The sequence below is a fragment of the Lampris incognitus genome, chromosome 15, assembly GCF_029633865.1.
Source record: "Lampris incognitus isolate fLamInc1 chromosome 15, fLamInc1.hap2, whole genome shotgun sequence".
NCBI lineage: Eukaryota > Metazoa > Chordata > Actinopteri > Lampriformes > Lampridae > Lampris > Lampris incognitus.
The window spans coordinates 22,754,540-22,774,382 of NC_079225.1; the positions used below are offsets into that span (position 1 = coordinate 22,754,540).

Genomic DNA, 19,843 nt, shown 5'->3' on the forward strand with positions numbered 1-19,843 from the left:
ACAAGTTATTCACAGAAAATGAGGCCAGTGACTCTCAGGCTGAAAAAGAATTCGTTGTATCACTTTTCTTTTACTAACCACCACCAGACCCGGACACCACGCAAGGGTTAAACGTAAAGGGTAACTTTTTTTTCTTGTTCTTATTTTCACTAACGTTTGGCGAACAGCGAATGCTGCGTTACCACCACCAGCTGGTGTGGAGTATACATTGAGCCAATTGTTACGAGACCTTTATTTTGAAAAGTCTGAACCGCTGTTTTCCGGAAGTCCGGCTTTGTGAATTTATTTTTATTTTTTCCCCCTCAAGCTGCGTGCGGTTTCGGTTCATTGAGTCCACAGGGTGGACGAGGCTTGTTTAAGGGTTTAGAAAGTGCCTGGGTACGTTTTCTGCTTTTGTGTAACGTTATTCACGACACGCCACCTCGTCCCCCTTTGTAGCTCTCATACACTGCAGCCGGAGCTGAACTCCGATCAATTTGCTTTTTGCGTTTAGTCCCACTTTGCTCTCTGTGATCATAACGCTTCCCTGCAGGAGTAAGCCTGCAACGCCTGAGCAGTCTCAGCCTTTAACTACGCCAACTTGGCGTCGGTGCAGATGCCACCCCTGGAAAGGACAAATGACAGGGAAAGAAAAAAAAGGTAGAGCAAACTTAGTCTGCCTTACTCTGAATGGTCACTGGTTGGTTTTTATCTTACTGTTTCATCTACCCTTGTTTTGATGCATGGTAAACATTGTCTCTTTCCTGTCTCTCACCCAGACCACAGTTAGACTGGAGCTTTGTGCAGAGATTTTTTAGCATCCAGAAGGTCCTGTTTCCAACATGGACCAGTCAGAATATGTTGATGTTTGCAACACTGTTCAGCATCACTCTGACAGGTAACTAACTGCTTGAGAGCATATACCAAGAGTAGGGTTCATTGAGCAAAAAAATTCAGTGTCAAAATCCAGCCACGCAGTCTCACAAACTGCTATGAACAGTAATATTGAATGTTTCTTTTGGAAGGCTTATTACTCTACCCTGCATATATCACATCAATGTTGTATTATGATACACATTCATATTGTACATGGGTAGGGTTGGGCTATTACCTTAGAGCCAGGCAATATATCGATATAATGCTCACATCGTGATATGAGATTAGATATCATCTGGGATTTTGGTTATTGCAATAGTGTAATATAACTTAAATGTTGTAAATTCCTGGTCTTAAAGGCTGCTTTAATATAAAGTGAGACAATCTTATAAACTTGTTGGACTGGCGGCACAGTGACCTAGTGGTTAGCACTGTTGCCTCACAGCAAGAAAGTCCTTGATTGAACCCCAGGCCGTCCCAGGTCCTTTCTGTGTGGAGTTTTCATGTTCTCCCCTTGTCTGTGTGGGTTTCCTCCGGGTGCTCTGGTTTCCTCCTACCATCAAAAAGACATGCATGTTAGGGTTAATACTCCTTCCTGTCTGTGCCCCTGAGCAAGGCAATGGAAAAAAGATCTGGAGTTGGTCCCTGGGCGCTGCAGCTGCCCACTGCTCCTATACAATAGGATGGGTTAAACGCAGAGAAAAAAATTCAGAGTAAGAATACAATGACAAAATAAAGTAGCTTTCTTCTTTTAGCTGAGTGAAATGAACTATAAATGCCTCTACCTGTTTGGTCATTATATCCTGCATTAATAAAGATCATTTCCAAATTTTCGTGTGTATATCTTGGTATGATATGGTATGAATATCTTATATCCATTGTCATCCCCAAAATCAAAAATATTGTGATATTTTATTGTTATCACCCACCCAGAGATTGCTGCATGTTGGACAATTCTCGCTGTAGGAACATGAGACCCCATGGAGGACCACAACATTGCATATTCTAAAGTCTCACTTTTTATTTTGTCAACATGTCAGCAAGGCAGTTGTACCCTGAGAATGTGCCCATTCATCTCTTTTCTTTTTTCTCTACCTCCAACAGAGCAGCTACTCGTTTTCCAAGTGGGTATCCTTCCAAGTCAGTTCTACAAAGTGTTGGCTGACAAGGATTACGCAGCCTTCAGGAACCTGGTGGGCCTAGCTGTAATGCTCATAGTTGTCAACTCGACAGTAAGTTGATACAGCAGTAGAGGATGCAATGGATCAGCAAATGGGGAAAGCAGGCAAATGTTTTTAGTTTACCTTCCTTGTCCTTGTCACCAACCTAGCTACGAAACCAGTTTAACTTCATTCAAAGAGCTTTGTAAGTGCATGTGGCACAGTGCATTTGCCACCTGTGAGGCTTCAAATATGTTTGTCATGTTTGTGCCCAGTCTGGTTTTTGTTTTTTGTTTTTTGTTTTATATATAGCAGTGATATTCAACCATGTGCCATGGAGAGCCATGTGTACACAGATCTCCTTTCCAACCCAACACTCCAGCAGCTGATTTCACTCTTTAATCCTCCCCTGTCAGGTGGATGGTGCTTATCAGTGAAATCAACTCAAGAAATCAGCTGTGGTGTCCTGTTGGGTCAGAAAGAAAACTTGCATGCATGTGGCCCACCGTAGCACATGGTTGAATATCACCGCTTTATATTTTTCTGAGGGTGGCACAGTGGCTAGCGTGGTTGCCTCACAGCAAGAAGGTCCTGGGTTCGAGCCCCGGGGTAGTCCAACCTTGGGGGTCGCCCCGGTCATCCTCTGTGTGGAGTTTGCATGTTCTCCCCGTGTCTGCCTGGGTTTCCTCCAGGTGCTCTGGTTACCTCCCGCAGTCCAAAGACATGCAGGTCAGGTGAATCGGCCGTACTAAATTGTCCCTAGGTGTGAATGTGTGTGAATGTGTTGGCCCTGTGATGTCCTTCCAGCCTGTCCAGGGTGTCTCCCCGGCTGCCGCCCAATGACTGCTGGGATAGGCTCCAGCATCCCCGCGACCCCGAGAGCAGGATAAGTGGTTCGGATAATGGATGGATATTTTTCTGGAAATAAGAAAGACCACAAAGCCTCTTGCTGCTCTGTGTGCAAATTGGATATGCGCCCAATAAACTCTCACTTCAAAAATGAATAGGTTGTCTTGAAGGCTCAGTGTCTTCAGAGTTAATGGAGGCAGAGAATCATCAAGATTTCTTCTTCCTTTTTAGGCGCAGGATTAGACTATATTTTTAAGTGCTTGTGAAAAGACAATGGCTTCTTTACGAGGTCAGGGCCACTTGTTCTGCATAGCGATTGGCTTTTATAGAGCAGTGTTGTGAAATCGATGTGCATGCACACCATTTTTTCAGGAACAGAGAAAATGACTCACCCCAAGGTTAAGGTCCATACTTAGAAAGAAAAGGTTTTGAAGTGTGTTAGACCACCTCATTTCTCAACTGTACTGGGATGCGTGGCCACTTCATTAACCAGAACTCACAGTAAAGCAACAAGTGATATGAAGAAATTGTTGCTCTCGTAGGTTTCATACAAGCAACTATACCTTAACGCTCTTAGTATATCTATGTAAGCCTTTGCTTTTTCATATCAACTCTCTAAGGCTTTCTCTCTGATCACCCCCCCCCCATCTCTCTCTTTCTCCCTTCCTCTCTTTCACTCTCTCTCACTGTCGAAACCAGTTAAAAAGTCTGGACCAGTACATATGCAGTCAGATGTATGTTGGCTGGAGGAGGACCCTAACTGAGAGCCTCCATGCAGCCTACTTCCAGGGCAGGGTCTATTACACACTCAATGTCCTCAGAGACGACATAGACAACCCGTAAGCCTCACAGTCTGACATCTTGTCCAATTTTTCTTATTACACTTGCCTTTTTTTCAGATAGTGAATAATATATATATATATATATATATATATATATATATATATATATATATATATATATTTGTGTGTGTGTGTGTGTACACACACACATAATCCAGTGATTCAAGTAAATTCTTTACGAGACAGTCTGTCTCATAAAGAATTTACTTGAATCACTGGATTGTTTTGCTCCTTATTTGTTGAGCACTTTTCCTATCGTTGAGTGTTTCTTTTAACAAAGTTTTATACTTATATCTATACTGCACATTGTACGTATACTGGTACACTGTCAAGTCCATCTACCTCAGGTATGTATGTAAGTAACCTGCTAACATCAATTTCAGCATCTCTGATATAGTCTCTGCACCATTGCACTTTTTCACCTCTTATTTCACCTGTATAAGTCAATCCTTGTGTATATATCTGAAGGTTGTTGCATTGTAGTGTTGCTATTCTATGTTAAGTACACTGACAGAGCCACAAAACCAGAGTCAAATTCCATTTTTGTGCAAACCTACATGGCCAACAAACATGATTCTGATTCTGATGTTTAATCTAGTGCTTCTTCCAACAAATAAACCTAATAAAATGTCATTGCAATGACAGTTATAGACGAACGACTACATGTTGATTCATAATTATCATGAGGCTTAACCTGACGATGTATCACTTTTGGATGTTAACGAAGGCCTGTTTGTATTTGAAAATTGAACGTACAGTTTTTGACACAGTTGTTTTTCCTTTCGCTCTTATTTGATGTCCAGAGACCAGCGAATAAGTCAGGACGTGGAGAGGCTTTGTAAGCAGATGAGCACCATGGCTAGTCGGCTGATCATCTCACCGTTCACCCTGGCTTACTACACATACCACTGCTTTTACAGGTAGGAGGTGTGGTGAGCGCCACGAAATTTCACCCATCCACCATTTTCCAACAACTGTTTTGTTGACACGGGACATCACGAGAGACGTGACATGATGAGTCACGTTTCCAGTTATCATTTGCTGAACTCACATTTCTACTCAGTCCTTGTTTGTGCAGGATGGAGGCAAGTGAGAAAGAATTTGTTCTGCTTTTGCAATTGCAATGGAAAACTAATCAGATCATTTTTGCAACAAGTGACCTTTACAAAGCTTTGGGCAGCTGTGTTCTCGAGCAGTGACAAGTGTAGTTGCTGTGTGTTTCACAAAGTGCTCCCTCCGCTTAAATTGGGTGTAATGATTCTTATTTTTATGGCATATATGCATTTTTGTATTTTTGTATTTTTTAATTTTTATTTCTGATTTTTCCCTTTTTTCCTCCCAATTTAGTGGCCAATTGATCCCTATTTTAATTCAACCACCCACCCTCGTATTGCATGCGTTCGCCAACTGCATCTCTCCGGCCGGCAGTCTCGAAGGAAAGCGCCTCCCCACTTTCGTGACAAGGCGAATCCAAGCCGAACCACTGTTTTTCCGACACACACAGAGACGCATTCACATGACGAACACAAGCCGACTCCGCCCCCCTCCCGAAGACAGCGTTGCCAATGATTGCTGCTTCATCGAGTCCGGCCATAGTCGGATCTGACGAGACCGGGGCGCGAACCCCAGTCCCCAGTGGGCAACTGCATCGACACCAAGCCGATGCTTAGGCATTTTTGTATTTTAAGGAGCAGGGGAGGCAGCCTTCCTCTCATCATTGACCTGATTACTGCATTGGATACTAGACGGTTAACAGACACAGCTCTAACATTAGTCACGTGGACCTTCACACTGCTGAATTAATTTTTTCAATAATCGTTGTCACCTGACTTTCTAATTTAGGGATGGTGAATATTTTCATCTGAATTTGTTCTTTGTTTTGCTTCTCATATTTACTCCGATCTGCTTTCTTATCCGGTTGCAGCACCGGCTGGATCGGTCCAGTGAGTATCTTCTGCTACTTTGTGATTGGGACCATCACTAATAAAATTCTCATGGGGCCGATCGTGACGACTCTGTTTAAGCAAGAAAAACTGGAGGGCGATTTCAGGTAAATTAGATTTTGTGCCACTTTCTAACAAGAGAAATCCAAAGCACGAAAACAGGAAGAATTCCTGGTGACCCTCAGATATCGCACACACAATTTCAAGAGCCAATAAACCCGTGTAGATTTTTGGGAGTGTCTGGGTACTGTTGCAGTCAATTCCGTTGCCTGCCAACACAGGGATCGCTGGTTCGAATCCCCCATGTTACCTCCAGCTTAGTCGGGGGTCTCTACAGACACAATTGGCCGTGTCTGCGGGTGGGAAGCTGGATGTGGGTATGTGGCCTGGTCAATGCACTAGCGCCTCCTCTGGTTGGTTGGGATGCCTGTTTGGGGGGGGTAATGTGATTCTCCCACATGCTATGTCCCCCTGGTGAAACTCCTCACTGTCAGGTGAAAAGAAGCGGTTGGCGACTCCACATGTATCAGAGGAGGCATGACCGGGACGGCTCAGAAGAGTGGGGTAATTGGCCAAGTACAATTGAGGAGAAAAAGGGGGAAAGCATTCCCAAAAAAAGAAAAACCTGTATAGCTTTTTTTTTTTGTTAAACTGATATGCAAATAAATCTGACAAATGTGACATGCAGAGGTGCACGTTCAACATTTATGGGCCTGAATCCTAAACAGAGTGGTTGAGTAATACGATTTTATAGAGGCATTATCTTTTCATGTACGTTATCTTTTCAACAGGTCATGGTAACCTGTTATTTAAATCAGAAGTTGGCATTATGGACGTTGTGTCACCAAGATAAAATGTTTATAGGAGTCAGGACATCTCGTAATGACAGGTTAAGCTGGTGACCGTGGGGAGACAGATTTGGTGGAGTTAAATGGATTTAGATCAAGTCCCGTTTATGTTTTGTGGTTTAAAAAAATGCAAGAGCCAACATTTTCCACAAAAAGATGTTTTTGTATTTTTAGGTTCAAGCACATGCAGATCCGGGTCAACGCAGAGTCTGCAGCTTTTTACAGGTCAGCATGAACTTTATATTTGTTGTTAACCAGTTGCCAAGTGGGTGTGTTTGTTCACCTTGGAAGAATCAAAGTGTGCCAGAGAGTTTCAACGTTAGCAAAATGCACAAGCGTCCTGGTAGCATGGCGGTCTATTCTGTTGCCTACCAACACAGGGATCGCCGGTTCGAATCCCCATATTACCGCCGGCTTGGTTTGGTGTCCCTACTGGCACAATTGGCTGTGTCTGCGGGTGGGAAGCCGGATGTGAGTATGTGTCCTAGTCGCTGCACTAGTGCCTCCTCTGATGAGTCAGAGCGCCTGTGCGGGGGGAGGGGGAACTGGGGTGAATAGCGTGATCCTACCACGCCCCTTATCCCCCTGGTGAAACTCCCCACTGTCAGGTGAAAAGAAGTGGCCTGTGACTCCACATGTATCGGAGGAGGCATGTGGTAGTCTGCAGCCCTCCCGGATCGGCAGAGGGGGTGGGGCAAGATTATTTGTATCTGGTCTGTGCAGACATGCTTTAATTTATGGTTTAAAAAACCAAAACGTGCTTTTGTTATCTGCCATGTGCTTACTTGTGTGTCTTTGTTGATAGAGCTGGTAAGGTGGAGCACATGAGGACGAACTGGAGGTTACAGGCTCTGTTGGATACTCAGACGCACCTGATAAACAAGGAGCTGTTGCTCTACAGTAAGACCTCTACCTCTCTCACAGACAAACACAAAGGTGTCCTTTTTTTTTGGAAGTTGCAATAGACACAGCCCCTCACTTCTCCACCTCTCAGTTGGCGTGAACACCTTTGACTACCTGGGTGGCTTCCTCAGCTACCTCATCATTGCTATCCCCATATTCACCGGTGTGTACGACGGTCTCAGCCCCGGCGAGCTCAGTGCACTCATCAGCAAGGTGAGTATCCGTGGGTTTTAATATCTGTGACTGTTTTTCATGATTTATTATTCTTGATATTAAAACTAGACCCAGAAAATGTCAGAGGGATATCAATCTGTCAATGAGGCCCATGGTATGTGTTTGTGAAAACGAATGAATGACTTTATTTCAATAGTACTTTTCAAGTCTTACATCACAAAGCACTTTACAGTGAAACAGCTATCACTTTACAGTATCATAGGTAAAATACATCCCTTCCCTTTGCTTATATAGTTTATCATCAGCCGCGGGTATCAGGAACATCTCTCCAGATTTGTATATGTTCCCATTTCACTTTCGCAGGCACTTCAAAGGTGCGTCAACACCTGATTGTTGCTGCCCTTAACCACTAGGTGGCAGCAACACCAGTCTTTTTTTCCCAAATGCAACCGGTTGTCCCACCCGGAAGAAATTGACTGGAGTGAACAGCAAAGATCTGTATTTGCAGTGACTGTTTGTGGGCATAACGTTAGATTAACAAATGCTGAATGCTGGTAGTCAGTTGTAAAAGGTAAATGGCACACAGACTGCATTTATATAGTGCTTTTCTAGCTGCAACAGCCCCACTCAAAGCGCTTTACAACCAATGAGTTCCTCACTACCCCCCCCCCCCCGCCCGCCCGCCCGCCCGCCCGATACACTAACTGCAGTGTCAGCCATGCAAAGTGCCAACCAGCTCATCGGAAGCAGTTGGGATTTAAGTGTCTTGCTCAAGGACACCTCAACATTTTTGCAAGGAGGAGCCAAGGATCAAACCGGCAACCCTCCAGTTACAAGGCAATCTGCTCTACCTCCTGAGCCACTGTTGCCCCCAAAAAATGTGGCATAGTGATTGATAATGTCACATAATTATGTGATGATATAAAGACACTGAACATCAAACATCTGTCTGCAGGTCTTATGTACTTGTTTGCTTCTTCCCTCTTCTGTTTCCATTCGCACACACTCTTCCTTCTCAAACTCCCCGTCTCTCCTGATCTCTCTGCCTTACTTTCTCTGCTCCCTCTCGAGTTCAGAATGCCTTTGTGTGCATCTACTTGATAAATGGCTTCACGCAGCTGATAGACCTGTCGACCACCCTTTCAGATGTGGCTGGATACACCCACAGGTATCACACCACATACTCATCAGTCTCTGTGTCACGTGTGCCATGTCTGTTTATGAGGGAAATTCACCTCTTTGAGTATAGATAATCACAACGTGTGTGTGTGTGTGTGTGTGTGTGTGTGTGTGTGTGTGTGTGTGTGTGTGTGTGTGTGTGTGTGTGTGTGTGTGTGTGTGTGTGTGTGTGTGTGTGTGTGTGTGTGTGTGTGTGTGTGTGTTCTGGTCAGGATTGGGGAATTACGGGAAGTGATGGATGACATCTTGCGGAGGCAGTGTGACTATGACCCCACATCAGGTGACAGCTATGACTTTGACAGGTAAGACTGTATTTGGCTGAAGTTTCACATTCAGCACTTTATTAAATGAATAAAACTTTAAGGGATCTTTATAAAAAAAAGCAAATGACACACAACATATTTACCACACACACAAAAGCAATACACATTATTCAAACAACGGAATGCATGTGTGACTGTGCACATTTGCCCAAATGTATGGGCATTGTATGCAAAAAAAGGCAATGCTCTCAGATAGCTCTGAGCTACAATCCTTAAGACTAACATGCAAAGAAATGTATTTGTTGATACTATCTATCGCTAGCATATTTAAGACAATAGTTCATCCATGGTATGCTCTGTCATGTCCATCTACCTCAGGCATGTATGTAAGTAACCTGCTAACATCTGTTTCAGCATCTCTGATATATTCTCTGCACCATTGCACTTTATCACTTCTTATTTCACCTGTATATAGTCAATCCTTGTGTATATATCTGAAGATTGTTGTGTTGTAGTATTGTTATTCTATGTTAAGTACACTGAGAGAGCCATGTAGGTTTGTGCAAACCTACATGGCCAATAAACATGACTGATTGTGATGAATAACCAGCTCACGAATACTTTTTATTTTTTAAAGATTATGCTTTTGGCATTTTTCAGCTTTATTTGGCAGTGACAGTAGAGAGAGAGACAGCAAAAGCAGGGAGAGAGAGGGGATGAAATGCAGCAAAGGGCCCTGGGTTGGATTGAACCCAGGCCACTGCAGTCAGGATTCAGCCTTGACATATGGTATGCGCTCCACCAGGTGAGCCACCGGGGCACGCCAGTCATAAATACCCGCCCATTACAATGGTTACTATCAGGTAGAACTTTCCCCAAAAACCTAAACTCCACTTACTGATATACATCTTTACGACTATAGCCAGATGCAGAAGAATAAGGCAGGTACAGTTGAGTTTGAAGAAGAAGCGAAGTTATTGTGGTTAACAAGCAAATATTGCAGACGAAGCTCATAAACACCACTGCTATTACCAGTAGAACCAAAGGTGTCATAAAGTTACACAAAAACAACAATTCTTCAGGATTGTAGCTTTCATTTAGTAAGAAAGTAGTTTATTTATATAGCACCTGTCCCAGATGGTCACAAAGTGCCGCACAATGAAAGAAAAAGATTTAGAAGGTAAACAGGAATTACATAAACCAAACAATAACAAGCAATGCACAAATTAAATGAAAGACTGGACCAAAGCCAGACTAAACAGGTGAGTTTATGGCTGCTTGTTAAAACTGTCCACAAAGTCAACAGACTGCAGAGCCACAGGGAGAGCCTTCCACAGTTTAGGGGCAACAGCTGAAAGCTCGATCACCCTTAGTTTTGAGCCTGGTGCGAGGTACAGGCAGTAATAATGTACCAGAGGACTGTATAAGTGAGCTTGATGTTGTGTAGGAGCAAATGCTTTTGCGTGCCTTTTTAAAAAGTGCCTTTTCTACATCTTCCAGCCTCCACCCATTCCTTATTGTGTCTTCTCTGCCCCTCCACAGTGACCTGAATGTCCACGTCGGCCCAGCGGATACGGCCTTCATCGTGGACCAACTGTCTTACAAGTCGCCCTACTCAGACCAGCTGCTGGTGGAGGACCTGAGTCTGAAGATCAGCCAGGGAACCCATCTGCTGGTGGTGGGAAACACGGGCACCGGCAAGACCTCGCTGCTCAGGGTCCTCAACCGTCTCTGGGAGGCCCACAGTGGTGAGGGAGGGTTAAAACATTCAAGATTTAATTGAGTTAAGAAAAGTCGGTGGGCTTAAGTGAGGAAGAGGGTACATACACATAAAAGGTAGGAGGGATTTGTGATTCCAGTACACACCAGTATCTTCACGGGGATGTTTTTCTTTTCTGCCCCGTTTAACCAGGTTTTGTTCAGATGACCACATGCTTCGGGCCCAGAGGAATTCTCTTCCTGCCACAGAAGCCTTACCTAACAGATGGGACGCTCCGCGAGCAGGTAGCCCCCCCCATAAAGTTGTCTGCCGTCAAAGGTATTTCCTTCTGGAGTGTCCGGGTAGCGTGGCGGTCTGTTCCGTTGCCTATCAACACGGGGATCGCCAGTTCGAATCCCCGTGTTACCTCCGGCTCGGTCGGGCATGGGAAGCCGGGTGTGGGTATGTGTCTTGGTTGCTGCAGCGCTTCCTCTGGTCAGTTGGGGCACCTGTTTGGGGGGGAATAACGTGATCCTCCCACGCATTACGTCCCCCTGGTGAAACTCCTCACTGTCAGGCAAAAAGAAGCAGCTGGTGACTCCACATGTATCAGAGGAGGCATGTGGTAGTCTACAGCCCTCCTCGGATCGGCAGAGGGGGTGGAGCAGTGACCGAGATGGCTTGGAGAGGGGGGTAATTAGCCACATACAATTGGGGAGAAAAAGAGGGGAAATAAAAAAAGTATTTCCTCCTTTAGAGAGCTCATTTATTTCCCAATAACAATATCAATTAACTGCTAGTGTACACCATTTTTTAATACATTTACAAAGCGCTGAAATGTACAATAAACAAAAGTGAATAAAGTTTGACATGATTTTTGAATATTGGACAGGTGATCTACCCTTTGAAGGACATATACCCTGCATCAGGTACAGTATGATGTTTTATACTGTAGTCACCCAATGAAAATGTTGGTTATTAAACTGTGACGCTGTATGCTAGAGCCTGTAGATATTTACATTTTCCATTCATTCAAACTTTATTGTTCATTCTTTTAAAATGCAAGTTAATATTATCGTTCCATCCGACCAATGATACATGGTGTTATGAATGCAGATTTTGATTCAGTTTTATAGGTAATGTATATTGGATACTCTGTTTTGGTTGTCTTTTTCGTTTGTGTGTTTGTTCTGCCTTATTATTCCATAATCTCACCTATAATATTGCAAGAACATACAACTGTGTCGATTGGGAGTGAGTAATACGCATAATGTGGGTTTTCCAGGGACTGTGGATGATGACAGAATTATACAGTTCCTGGAACTAGCAGGGGTGGTGAGTGGATATGTACACATTGTTAAAATAACAACGCAGAAGCGTCTGTGTGAGTTTCATGACTTGTGCACTTTAAGTCTGACGATAATTAATTTTGAATCTTGATTACAAAACGGTCCTAAGCTGAGCCTGATCTCTGTCCATTGTTCCAGTCCAGTCTCCTGAAGCGGACAGGCGGGCTAGATCAGAAGGTTGACTGGAATTGGTAAGAGATTAAGAACAAGAAACAACATTGTAAAAAAAAATGAACATTTGAGCTGTTATCCAAAAAAAAAAATCAGTTTGATACAAATTCCTTTTTTTATTTCCTCTGCAGGTATGACGTGCTGTCTCCAGGCGAGATGCAACGTCTCTGCTTTGCACGACTTTTCTACTTGCAGCCCAAATATGCCGGTGTGTTCCACTAGATGAAATATTTATACATATTTATTAAACTACTTGGTAAAAAAAAAAGTTGTAATTAGTGAGCCTGACACAAAGCTAGCTTGTGTTGCATGAAACCTACAGTGCTCTCTTTAGTTCCTGTATGGTTCAGTTGTTGTAGCATAGCTTAACTATAGAATGGCGGCACGCACACACACACACACACACACACACACACACACACACACACACACACACACCTACACTCTTTGGGGGAAGGAAACATTTATATTCACCATCAGATATAAAACATTTGTATGTACGAGTCTCCTTCTGAATACTGTGGCCAAAACAGAGGAGCATCCGTTCTGTCATTTAAACTACTTTGTTACTAGAATAGAAATGACTCTTTCGGAGGGGGCATCCGGGTGACGTGGTGGTCTATTCTGTTGCCTACCAACACGCGGATTGCTGGTTCGAATCCCTGTGTTACCTCCAGCTTGGTCGGGCGTCCCTACAGACACAATTAGCCGTGTCTGCGGGTGGGAAGCCGGATGTGGGCTTGTGTCCTGGTCGCTGCACTAGCGTCTCCTCTGATCGGTCGGGGCTCCTGTTTGGGGGGGAACTGGGGGGAATAGCGTGATCCTCCCACACGCAGTGTGGTAGTCTGCAGCCCTCCCCAGATTGGCGGGGGGGAGGGTGGAGCAGTGACCGGGACGGCTCAGAAGAGTGGGGCAATTGGCCAAGTACAATTGGGGAGAAAAAAAGGGGGGGGAATCCAAAGAAAAGAAATTACTTTCTAGTTACTGTTACTAGAATTCACTATTTATTACTAGTTCACTAACCTAGATCAGACAGAAACACTATGGTTATACCCGCTCTTTCAACCAGTCACGCTTGTCTTGCCATTTCATTGATGGGGAGACATGATTGACTCTTGCTCATAAGCTCACTGCGGCTCTGCTGTGAACGTTTTGGCATGCTGTGAGGCTACGACAGACCTCACTGAAGAAGGAGGGACGAGATGGTACTTGTATCTGATCGAGGCTGCTAAACTAGTACCAACCCTTCTGCCCCTCCCCCTACTCCCCCACAGTGTTGGATGAGGCCACCAGTGCTCTGACAGAGGAGGCGGAGGCCCAGCTATACAGAGCCTGTAAGCAACTCGGCATGACCTTGGTCAGTCTGGGACACCGCAGCAGCCTGGAGAAGGTAGACGAAATAAACAAACATTGCTGTATGCCAAATAAGTTCTCATTTAGCTAAAGCATCTTTGCGCCACAACTGTTGGTGGTGCAAAACCATCTTTGCATTCCAGGGATGCCTGTGGTTCAACGTGGTTCGTCAAGGGTGGCCCTGAGAAATGGGCCATGGAAAGTGGTTACTCTCTTTAAACACACACACGCTTTGCTAGAAAAAAAAAAAGTTAGCTCCATGTGCTTACAGCTAAAGGGCCCTTACTGAGATTTTAGTATGTCAGTGTTTAAACACAAAACATTAAAAGACTACCTTTTGAGTCTGGAGGATGCAAATACTGCAGTATCTGTTCCAGATATTACATGGTGACTGCACACTGCAGTTATTGTGTAACATCCGGTGCAAGAAACTGTTTTGAATCTGTCTGTGTCAATAACTACGTCTTCCTCTTTCTGACAGTACCATGATGTCCTGCTGAAACTCTGTGGAGAAGGCCGCTGGGAGCTGACCAAGTTAAAAGGGGGCGGCGGCAGCCTAAATCTTAGAGAAGCAAGCATGTGACGTAACAGGAAATTGCTCATCATTTCTGGAGAAGCCATGGAAGTCTGCATGGAAGAGGAGACCCAGAAACACTCCATCTACACCAGCCACCTAAAAGACCTCGATCCACAAGCGGTCAGTGGAAGTGCTTATCGGTCAGTAAGGACACAGCCGAATACGTACATGGATGGAAATCTTCCCACCCCGTGTAACCCCATGGCCTTAGCTCAGACATAGGGCGAATGTGTTATGCCAACTTCTGTGTTTTAGTAAGGTTGGGTTGGGGTTTGGGGTGGGCTGACTGATTGCTGTCTTTCAGGAGAGAAGTGGGTGGTGGCCCCTGGACTTGAATCACTAATCCACTCAGTTCTGCGATTTCCTCTGTTTTGGATTAAGTTTAGTGGTAAGGGAGCTGAACTCAGTTGCACTCCAAATAAATTTTATTTAAGTGCCGTTAAAAATCTTCCTTTTGGCTTTGCTAAAAATGCCTTAGACAATGACTTACCCGGCCACTTAATTACCAGTGGGAGTCAACCAGAAAAAAACTGACAAAGGGAAAAAAAATCAACACATAAAGGTTTGGGAAAAATAGATTTTATTGTTTTTTTTTAATGAAATACTACACAATTTTAATTCTGTTTTGTTCACAGTCATTACTTTAAAAAAAAGTTAGAGTTAATGCTTTAATAAAACAGTTTGTATCTTTGTTAATTACTCATGAGTGGTGTTCTTTGAATGGTTATACAACTTGCATAAATGCAGCTACGTATATACAGTTTTATCTCACTTTTTCTCTCTTCTCATTACATAAAAATTCTAATTTTCAAACTAAAACAGTCCCACAGTGACCAACAGTTATTAAGCAATGGCCAGCAGTAGTTTGCCGATTCTTCATTCTTAATAAAGCGACACATTCTTCGTCTTCAAAAAAAAAAACAACTTTGTTTTTTGAAGAAGAAAAATTGTTTAGTTTAATGGAATGGAAAAGTAATTGGAGTACAGCAAATAATAAAAATAAATGGAAAGGTATGGACATCAATATAGCTAGACTCCAGACGAGAATCTGTTTGGTTTAAAAAAAAATTATTGCTGGTGTGTTTTACTAAAGAGATGATGGTGACCTTGGATGACTTCCTGGACTGTGGCAGGGTCCTCCAACGTGCTGAGGTCACCCAACCCATCCACGTCGTGCTCCACCACTTTTCGCAGCACCCGGCGCATTATCTTGCCTGAGCGTGTCTTCGGGAGACGCGGGACAAACTGCAAGATTGTAAATCACTGTTCATACAAAGAAGTTGCTGGGATTATTTGGACATACGTGATACTTGATGGGTTGAACTTCTTTACACAGTTGTAAACCAATGGAACAAGATCAAATTAGGTTGAATCAGTTCATCTGGACACAACGTTTATTGACAGATACGTTACATCACTCAACTAAGTGACCTCTTCAGTCTAAACTGACTGCAGGTATCCCCACCCTTATAAACAATACAGTACAATACAGTGCCTAATGACCGAAACCAATGACCAGTTTCAATGCAAATATGGGTGTGACCATTGATCATGTGTACTATTCACTGAGGACTAGGGATTGTTGCAATCACAGCATTGTAAAATGGCGACAGATGTATAATGACCAAAACCAACGACCAGTTTCATGATCAAATATGGGTGTGCCCATTAACTAGAGTTTCAATGGCCATGTGTACTATTCGCAGAGGGTTGGGGAATAGTTGCAATCACAGCATTGAAAGATGGCGACAGATGTACTCTTAGCCCCACTCAATTCAGGGAGGTAAGAGTACATTTGTAGACATCTTACAATTTCATTCTTTTTTCATTACTCTTAACTACAGGCGTCAGGAAAATGATGACTGAGATGAGCCACATGCGGTGTCTTGGCGGCCCAGCTGCTAACTGTAATACATTTTACATAAGCTTGGACCTAACCACAACGTCCTGGGTTTGAATGTGAGCCTAGGGGTGTTTGTCGCATGTCCTCCCTCTATCCTTCACCCTTTGCTTAATTTTTCCTTTTCTTCACTATTTAAAACAGAAAATAATATTAAATGCTGTATATGACCAACAACATGCACAGTATTGTTGATGAAGGTCTTTTAACTACATAGATGCAAATGACCCTTCAGTTTAGTATAAAATCAAGACTGACATCTAGAACAGGATTTCCTGAGGTAACTGTTTTCTCAGGGGGCCTTTGCTTTGCTTTGGTAAAAACACTGAACAGGTTTTAGTCACTTCCCTAAAAATCAAGCTTTTTATTCTGAACATAGAACACCTTATGCAAACTTGCATTTGACCTACTATGGCTACAAACTACTAAAACCTGTAATTTAGTGGAAGGATCGCAAAATAATGGTTATTTCAGGCTTAAAAACATCATGTAGTAGTCACTATGAGCAGATGCACTTTACTGTACCCCCCCCCCCCACCGTCCCCGGACCCTCCCCCCTTTGGCTAGACCCTGCTTCATTACCTGGATGAAGTCTGGACAGGCGTACTTGGCTATACTTTTAGACACCATGTCTTTGAGATGCTGGACCAAGTCAGCCTCTTGGACATCCACCTCTTTCTTTAGTACCACGAATGCATACACACCTAGAGAAGAGACAGAGCCATCCTTACTCACATAACACTGACATGACACATGGGAGAAGGGTGGAGAGTTTTCAGACCTTATTTGCTGGAAACATGCTTCCATCTTTTAGAAAAGAATGAATGACTTGGCCATTAGTGTTTGCTGCACTGGTGTCAATAATGAAGAAAAACATTAACATTGACAGGGTGACACCTTATCAGGTTCCCTCTTTACCTTGGCCTTTAATGTCATGTGTGTAACCTATGACGGCCGACTCAGCAACCCAACGACATCGGTTCTACAAGAGGGGAGAGCCAGGATTAACTGTAGACACCAAAGGAGAATCTTAAACCAACAAAACCATGTCCCCATGTCTAATTAAGTTTGTCACAAAGGGAAAAGCGAGGTTGAAAAGGCACAGTGATCTGCTTATTTGTATGTTTTATGTTAAGAGCAGATGCTGGGATGGCATTAAGCCAAATCTTAAGCGAAGCAACCATGTGACTGAAAGGTCACTGCTTATCAATACTGGAGATCCTGTGAAAATCTGCTCGAAAGAGGCAAAACATAAACATTCATCCATCTGGAACAACCATCTGAGAGACCTAAACCAACATACTCTATCCAAAACTGGGAACACTCTGCTGTCAATATTTAGAGAACAAGGCTGAAAGTCAAAATACAATACAAATAGTGATTGACCTTACATACCACTACATCCTCCAGCTCTGCAGTCCCAATCCTGTGACCACTCACATTGATGACATCATCAAGACGACCAATAATCTGGTAATAACCTTCTTTGCAGCGGTAGGCGCCATCACCAGTGAAGAAGTAACCTGTGGTTAATGACAACAGAGGCCATCAGGGAAGGCAAACGCAGAGAGAGTCAGCAGTCTTTGCTGAGATGGTGGAACTGTAGGGAAACACTTTGCAGGAGTTTGTAGCGAATGTCTTGATTTGTTCTTGAACGTAACGTACCGCGGTACGGCTGGCAGTAGGTCTCAGTGAATCTCTGGTGGTCATTATGAATGGTGCGGGCCATACCAGGCCAAGGCTGGGCTATGCACAGCGCTCCAGATGTGTCATTGGTGCTCAGCACCGCACCCTGGACAAAGTCAAAAGCCAGCCCAAATTGAAAGTAAGTAGGGAGCAGAAATGAGATGATGATGAAGTTAACAGGAGAATATATATAATATATTCCTGGCATTAATCAAGCCTCTTTGTGTGTGCCAGCTGTAAGTTTCACCAAAAATGAGTACATATTGAAATAGCATATGTAATAAGAATTTTCACAACAGTCCTTATTTGCGTTAATTATTGCGTATAATTGGCCAACATTGTATAACTGGTTTTTAATTATCTTTCTCTGACCTAGCCTGAGGAGGACATTGATACTGAAACGGTAAGCTACTCTGCTCAAAATCACAGAAAACAGGCACAGCTGCACCAGCACCATGCCAGATTAAGCCCTGAGAAAGTTGTGCCCCTAAAACCGAGAGGGATGTGTGTGTGTGTGTGTGTGTGTGTGTGTGTGTGTGTGTGTGTGTGTGTGTGTGTGTGTGTGTGTGTGTGTGTGTGTGTGTGTGTGTGTGTGTGTGTGTGTGTGTGTGTTTTAGAGAGAGATGTAGAGATTAGCTCAGGCTCCAACTGTCTGGCCAATCTGTGCATGTCAAGAGAAAAATAGCAACGGCAATTGCCACAGTTGTAGGGAAGCTTTTTAATAGGGCATTTGGCCGGCATATTGTGGGATAGAGGGATGGAGGGATGGTGGGATAAGAGCAGGCAGGGTACCAAAAATGACACAGCTGGTGCTTTTTTGATAATCCCAATCTGACCCCCACTTCCACCCCCACCCCCTCCGACCCATTCCCTGTCATCCACCATTTTCTGGGGTGCCTTTTTTCATATTAGCCCATGCACGCGTGCACACACATACAGGCACACACACACACACTGCCACATAATATAAAAAAAAAACACCTCTTTGTCCATGAGCACCGGCTTGATGCCAAAGAAGGGTCTCATGGCCATTCCTGGGACAATCACAGCATCTGGGTCTGATGGCCTCGGGGCAATGCAGATGCCACCTGTTTCTGAGATTATGGGGCAAAACAGGAGAAACTATGTGTCAAATTCATGAAACCTTACTTAAGTGACATGAAATGTTTCATTACGAATGTTCACAGTTAAAAAAAAAATAACAAAAACGTCAGAGTCTGGAAGCACATCAAACAGAAAGCGATGGCATGTCTGTGCTTAGCGTAAAAAAAAGAAAAAACAAAACAACAAAAACAATATTTCAGGGCAGAACTTTTAAAAATCTGTACTAATGTAATGAATGTCTACGTGGGGGTGACGGTATAAATATATATATGACTGTATAGATACATGAAGTAAAGGTCTGAACCTCAGTGGGCCTTTGGAGAAAGGGAGACTCCATCACTTCACCTAACCCAGACTTCTAGCTCACGACAAAGACAAACAGCCAACCTATAAAGAATACTATTTTAGTGTAAACTAAACATTAATTTCGTTTGCTCGCTGAAATCCCGGAGAGGAAACGTGAAGTGGAGGAGAGAGGGCGAGGGTTAGCAGTGGGAGGTAGGGGGGTGAACTGGCCTGGGATCTGCAGGCCTTATGGAAACCAACAGCGGGCTAACCTTGCATGAGCCCCTCTCATCACCACAGATGTCTGTCGTCGAATTATAGCCATGTTAAGTACATTGAACACAATTAGGTTAAACCGGATCTCAGGGACCTTGGTAATCCGCCCGGTGGTGTTAGTGGCACTAGTTGGGCACATTATGATTAGGGCACAATGAATGATTCCACAATAGCATTAGCATTAGCAACTGTCATCCCATTGAAATCAATTTATGTGGATATTCTGGGCTAAAGTTCCCCTCGAACATGAAAACTATTGCTACGCTGCAAAACTTTTGGTGTTTTTATCTTTTCCATCTGTGCAAATAGCTGGACGGATAGATAAATAGGTAGACAAGACAGACATGATAGATGGATAGACAGATAGCAAACGGATTTTGATGCTACCATTAAGCAACCAAGCATCCTATCTTCCAATGTTGCAACT

General features: G+C 43.6%; 2 protein-coding genes across 4 annotated transcripts in view; one reads left to right on the plus strand and one right to left on the minus strand.

Annotated features, from left to right (window-relative positions):
* The first annotated feature begins 762 nt into the window (after nucleotides 1–762).
* abcd4 (ATP-binding cassette, sub-family D (ALD), member 4) lies at nucleotides 763–14,625 on the plus strand. Its single transcript, XM_056294336.1, has 18 exons — nucleotides 763–877; nucleotides 1,960–2,087; nucleotides 3,564–3,703; nucleotides 4,510–4,626; nucleotides 5,631–5,756; nucleotides 6,672–6,722; nucleotides 7,303–7,397; nucleotides 7,492–7,613; nucleotides 8,651–8,742; nucleotides 8,966–9,055; nucleotides 10,559–10,764; nucleotides 10,929–11,020; nucleotides 11,608–11,644; nucleotides 12,001–12,050; nucleotides 12,203–12,255; nucleotides 12,367–12,443; nucleotides 13,510–13,625; nucleotides 14,070–14,625. Exons 1-18 carry the CDS (start codon nucleotides 838–840, stop codon nucleotides 14,169–14,171), a joined length of 1,734 nt encoding a protein of 577 aa, XP_056150311.1. The 5' UTR covers nucleotides 763–837; the 3' UTR covers nucleotides 14,172–14,625.
* Nucleotides 14,626–14,751: 126 nt separating this feature from the next.
* Nucleotides 14,752–19,843, minus strand: part of LOC130124955 (acetyl-coenzyme A synthetase 2-like, mitochondrial) — a 19,170-nt gene continuing 14,078 nt past the window's right edge. For 2 of the 3 annotated variants that reach the window (XM_056294333.1, XM_056294335.1), the window contains 6 exons: nucleotides 18,733–18,845; nucleotides 17,731–17,857; nucleotides 17,461–17,588; nucleotides 16,984–17,047; nucleotides 16,648–16,769; nucleotides 14,752–15,410 (listed from right to left, as the gene is read on the minus strand). In XM_056294333.1, coding sequence (XP_056150308.1) covers nucleotides 15,234–15,410; nucleotides 16,648–16,769; nucleotides 16,984–17,047; nucleotides 17,461–17,588; nucleotides 17,731–17,857; nucleotides 18,733–18,845 — 731 coding nt within the window. In that variant the 3' untranslated portion in view covers nucleotides 14,752–15,233. Of the gene's footprint in view, nucleotides 15,411–16,647; nucleotides 16,770–16,983; nucleotides 17,074–17,460; nucleotides 17,589–17,730; nucleotides 17,858–18,732; nucleotides 18,846–19,843 lie in introns of those variants that run through there. The other variant, XM_056294334.1, reaches the window with a different exon arrangement.